General features: G+C 39.5%; 1 protein-coding gene across 1 annotated transcript in view; it reads right to left on the minus strand.

Annotated features, from left to right (window-relative positions):
• syt9a (synaptotagmin IXa) overlaps positions 1–2960 on the minus strand; it is a 52691-nt gene extending 49731 nt beyond the window's left edge. The window contains exon 1 of the mRNA XM_035417222.1: positions 2275–2960. Coding sequence (XP_035273113.1) covers positions 2275–2422 — 148 coding nt within the window. The 5' untranslated portion in view covers positions 2423–2960. The remainder of the gene's footprint in view (positions 1–2274) is intronic.
• Positions 2961–6000: the final 3040 nt, after the last annotated feature.

The raw sequence follows: 6000 nt of genomic DNA on the forward strand, positions 1-6000 counted from the left end.
CCATCTGAGGCTAAGCTTTTCTAGCCTAGATTGAGACCTCCAGGGAAACAAGGTCACTACAGAGGTCCTATAAAATTATATTATAATAATGGTAACAGCGAGATGATACCAGTATACAAGCTGAAGAGCCCAAGGGGGAAGAAGTTAATCCTAAAACCCTTTAAGCAATACTCTAGCTGAAGGACAATGATAGCCCAACCAACATCAGGGATGATGCTGCCTTTTTGTGTTAAGGAAGGTAGGAGGAGGGTAGCAAGATAGCAGGGCCATTACAAAGGAAGGCAGCACAAAGGGGTTGACCCAGGGGAGACTGACATGCAAGAGGGCCATGACAAGAAGAAATATAAGGGATATAGGGAGGCAGCCAGGTAGATAGATGGGTGAGAAGGTCAGACACAGAGATGGAAGCTACAAGACAAGCGTGACCAGGAAAAATATAAAGGCAAGTGCGTTTATGGGCATGGATGGGAAGGGGAAGTGTCTAAAATATGCACTCTGGCAGCTGAAAGCTTCCCTCACACCTCGACTGACAATGCAGGCTGTCCTCTCCATGGAGGGACTGGATTCATTAATTGCATCTAATCCCCCGGCTTTTCGTTTTTATCACCCTGTTAGTATTCTAGCTCAAAATGGAGCCTTGTCTTCACAGTTTTGAGCTTTCCATAATCAAATAAAAACTTGACTGTTTGCAGTGATGCAATTTATGCATGCCATTTGGAAACATTTTCAGAGCTCTTCGGCATCTTCTGACCCTTATGCCACCATAAACGATGCACAATATTGATTTCTCAATGGCAAATGTTTAGATGTGCCAATGTTTCATCTGATATATTCATTCTGGGAAACTGACTGCGTGTGAGTGAAGCAGATAGACTGGAGTTGACCACAGCTGCACAGCAAATGTCCTCCGTGTAGCACACACACACATAATCCACTTTCCCTTATGGATTAAAGTTACTCTATCCTAGTTCTTTTTAATTCTGTGTGTTGGAGAAGCACCTTCTCCTCACATTGCAAAGGCACAGACAGCTATCAGGACGCATACTATTGCTAGGCCAATCTGAGTAGGCTACTCCTGATACATTACATTATTCTTCAATTGCCCTTATCACCAGCAATACATAGATTAACACAGTTTAATAGTTCCCAGGGTGGTTCAATTTACGTTGTATTCCAGTGAACATGCTGTGGGAAAAATCGGTAAAACGCCTTCTAGGCTTTCAGATAAAAACCAGCAACATTTGGTTAAATAATGTAAGTTTTCTAGCCAACTAGGACATTGTGAGGCTATATTCAAATAACTTAGTCATTTTGTGTCAAAACGTTTCTCAATCTTAACTTTCACCCCTCTAGACGTCTAGATCCCGCATTTGCTCACTGGGATCAGGCAAAGAAAGCGTTTTGTTTTTTGGAATAACCACAGACTTTATAGTAGCGTATTCCTGTAGATCATTTTCAAAATATTGACTGTTTGAATGGAAATATCTCAAAACGTGTAATATGTAGGCCTATGTATTACAATGAAGAGAAAGTGAAGCTGCCATATATTGCATGTCACTTACAATTATGCAAAATCTCCCCTCACGTGCCCTTAATGCCGTAGGTGAAAATGTGAAGCATGCAGTAAGCGAGCTTTTGTCGTAACTGATGCGCACCTAATTAAATTAGTAGGCTAATGAATGATTTTACTCAAACGGTATTTTGCCATATATCATGAGCATTAAAAACACTACCATTATAAAAGCAATTGTGCTTGCAATACTCTACACACTTTACGGATGAAAAGAGCGTATGCAGAATACATTGTCACATACCTCCTGTTGTACTACAGCAAACCTTTTGTAAAAGGGTGGGGCTCGTATACATCCATGTAATTTACGGAAGATTGACTATAGCCTACTTTCGAGCACTGGAGGAGTACCTTTGAAACTTACTACGTGTTATTGTGGCATTTTATTAGACTTTCTATTTGCCGTTTTTATATTTTAATATATTTTTGTAGATTATTTTTAGCTACGCGTTCAGTTTAAGATTACTGTAAGTATATTTATGAAAAAATGTCAATGCTTTCGATTTTAGTGGGTGGAGTAGCTTCATTCATAAGCTCCAAAGTTGAGAATGGAAATCCCGTGCAATTCGTCAAAAATAATATCAAGCACCTATCACAGTCAATTCTCCATCTTTGCGCGTGAAAACACTTATCTTTTCACTATAGAGAAGAAAAGAAAGTAGGCTACATTACTGAAGTGCATTGCTGCGTGATTCAAACATTACCTGAGTCTGTATACCTCGGTCTGGCGAGATCGCGAAAATAATATATGAAATCCAAACAGTTGTCACTTTGCACCTCGCCCTTAGTGCAGAGATCCGACAAGAGTTCCAGTGCCTTTTGACAAATCTCGTCCTCTCTGTCGCCAGGCATTTCCCACCAGCATCCTTCTGTGAAGAGAGGGGCTCTCCGGGCAGCTCCGTACCACTTCTACCGCCTAGATACCGTCCTTCAACACTTCGCTCATCCGCTCAATCCTCAGCGCACTTCATCACAGCGTAGCCGGTGTTGAAAAGCGAGTTACCAGTTCTTAAAACCCTGTGATTTGTACTGCTTTCAAATATGCACTTGTTTTCGTCCATATATGAATATATCATACCAAGTTATATTTCTCAGAACCTTTTTTTTTAAATAACAGGCTGAGTTCACCACAAAGCCACAAATCAAGGTGTAAAAAGTAACACTGATACTTTGCACCTCGCCCTTACTGGTTACGAATGCGCAACTGAAACCAAGATGCAGAGTCCCGCTTACTCAGAGCTTGAATGAACAGCGCAGGCTTCGCTGACTTATTTCTCAAAGCGAGCGCCCTGGGATTTTCAGCGTTCCATCTCCAACTGCTCCCCTCATTACCGTGAGCGCTCAGAATCCACGATTCTGTCGTTTGATCGTAATTCTGCTGTAGCCTACCGCGCCGTGTTTCAATGTGTCAACCTCAAGACCATTTTGAAACAAAGTTTAAATTAAGTAAAAAACCGATACGAACGCTACTATAAGGCAATAGAAGAAGCAGATAAACATAACGAAAAATTAAAATTTCTATTGAAGGTAAATATGAAATAAAATGCATTCTAAAGTATGTACTCTGGTATGCTATAGCTGACCATGTGTATATTTTAAAATATAACACGTGTATGGTGTTGTAAAGAATAAAAGCCCTTGGCTCCGAAGTTATGTTACTGCCATTATACTTGTTGCTCAGTTACTTTCGAGAAGGCTCCCATCTGCTTTAGACTATTTTCACACAAGCTGGTTTTAATTCAAGTTTTATAATAGTTTGACTTACCGCAGCAAAATATGCACCTGCTGTAATTATGTGGATGCAAATTTATTTTATTACCATCCGTACCTATGTTGGCGTGTTGCCAAATTAATTTTCTACAAATGTGTTGATTATACAGCACGGGGGAACACTGTTTTATGGATAATGCTTTTTTCAGTTGTGCAGAATGCCCTTACAATAGCTACCTCCGGACCTTCAGCCATCACTGGAGCTGACGGCACGAAGGTTATATGGACATCCGTGAGAAGTAGCTGAGCTTATCTATAAGGAAGTCCAAAAGGTGAAATAATAATATCACATACGCACACGCACACGCACACGCACACACACATCCTCAGGATATGAATGTTACAGTATAAATGCGTGAGTTTATGCCTTTACAGTAGATTTTGGCTGCAGGCTAAAATGGTACATTAATAAATCATAAGCTAGCCTTTTGCTCAGACCTCTCTCCAGAGGTGAATAAAAAAGACACCCGTGGGCAATGCAGAACGGATACTGAAGTACAATTAGACATCAGATGCTAGTCACAGAGGTTCCAGAAGTAAAGGATGTGAACTGTTCTGTTGTGTTTGATGTGATTTCATTATTGGAAACTGAGCTTGGCAAGCCTATAAATATATTCCTGCAATTTAACAGCATCATGCAGTCACTTCTAAAGTTGTCTCCTCCAATTGTCTCTTTAAGTCAACATATAAAATTACAATATGTAGCAATACGCACCGTGATAGCTAATCCCTTAAGTGTATCAAATAAGTCAACTTTCACAGGCATTCAAGGGTGTGGGGAAAGTTGAGATAGGAACAGTTCTAGTGGAGGCAAACCACTTGTCTAGATGCAACATTTTGAATTGAAATCATATATCTGACTGGAATACATACTGAAATTATTTTGGTCTTAAGTGCCAAGGCTCTGAGCAAACAAGGCTGTGGCATTGATACAGCACTAATAAGCATCCTTTCCCAGGTGCTTGGCATCAACTGACAGTTGCCTGGGCCTCTGCCAATCCAGCCAGAGAGCTTTCACATTGAATTAGCTGACATTACAAAAACAACCAGGTACCTGTTCACAGAAAACACAGTGACTCTTCACTCCTAACCTGTCACAGGCTTCCATCTTGAAGCTGTAATTGGATACGAGGCATCTTGTGCCCCTTAGTGTGAGGGGAGGGACTACACTGTTCTGTAAATTAATATTTGGTTTTAATCTATGAAAACACTAAATTCCCCAGCACACATGTTCAAACAGTGCAAGTGGTTCAAAATAGCGATAACATGTGATGGCTTCATTATTTTTTGAAGAATTATTCATGAAGCCTTTTTTTTTCCCCGTCATGGGTTTAATGAAGCTTCTGTGCTGCTCTAGTGTGTGAATGGGTCCCGCAGTCTGATATAAACCGCAAAATGGGCCAGTACTGACTGGGCCTGAAGGGAGATGCATAATTGGCTATATCATAATTTATGATGCGCAAAGAAGAAAAAAATCATTTTCTGAATCATGATATTTAGTCATGCGATCTGGCACTTAAGCAGACAACTAGGTCATCTTCACTGGCGTGACAGGAAATGTTACAGGATAAATGTGTAAAGAAATTTAATTGAAGGTGTGCAGTTTAACATATGAATAATTCTCTTAAAAAAATGTATTGCATGAAATTTCATAAGGGGGTTGTTGATACACGTGTAAACAACATGTGTTTATCTCCTCTGGCCGTGTTGTCCAAGATTCACCTACTTAATTGCATCCCCCTTTCAGTAATGTGAAGAGGAATCAAATCATCATTAACTTTTTTTTTCTCTGCTATTGGCAATCTACTTTGAATTACAAGGATTATAAATATTAAAGCTCTTTTGGTGCATTCAGTCCAGTAAACACTTGATTTTTTTTCTCTTTACACCACAAAGCCCATGATTTTGTGATCAAGAAAATGGTGTCCTGCATTCTGTTCAAATGACATTTTCACAAGCTATTAGTTTCTGTATAATTTCAAATGCAGCAGCTATGTAATGATTGAAGATAAAAACATTCCGACTACAATTATACTTTACAACAGAACATCACCCATAGACGTGGGAAAAGGCTGTGTCATTAGTTCACATGCCGTTAGGTTGCCCTCAAATATTACAATGAGGTATGTGGAAAATAAAACATGATTCATTTATGGTACATTAACGCTATTGCTAAATGAATGATTTAATCACTGGTTGTTTCCAGCAAACCTTGTTTTGCATAATGATTCAACATTCATGCCTTAACTCCTGTGAAATTAAGTCCCCAGGGGAATCAATTTTTTATTTTTTTTATTTATTTGTGTGTGTGCATTGTTCCTAGTAAAACATGGCCACATACAAAATAAAGCAAGCCTGCTTGGTTTCAGCAAACATGAGCTTGTAAGAATAATCCCATGACTGAAAACGTGTCACAGCCAGGAAAATCACGGGGTTTTCGGTTGTGAATGTGATTGAAAAGTCAATGGGGACCTCCTCACACTCTCTGTGGATGCTTGTTGATCCACAGAACCTGCAATACACCAAAATAAACACCTTTATAGGCCCTCTTGAATGACCATGGGCTTGACTTTTTAATTCAAAATATTATATCGAGAGTGAATGCAATTAGCATGCAGGATAATAGGAAAGTGAGTTATAAGGGATTCTCTAATGACTGT

The sequence above is a fragment of the Anguilla anguilla genome, chromosome 5 (assembly GCF_013347855.1).
Source record: "Anguilla anguilla isolate fAngAng1 chromosome 5, fAngAng1.pri, whole genome shotgun sequence".
NCBI classification, from domain to species: domain Eukaryota; kingdom Metazoa; phylum Chordata; class Actinopteri; order Anguilliformes; family Anguillidae; genus Anguilla; species Anguilla anguilla.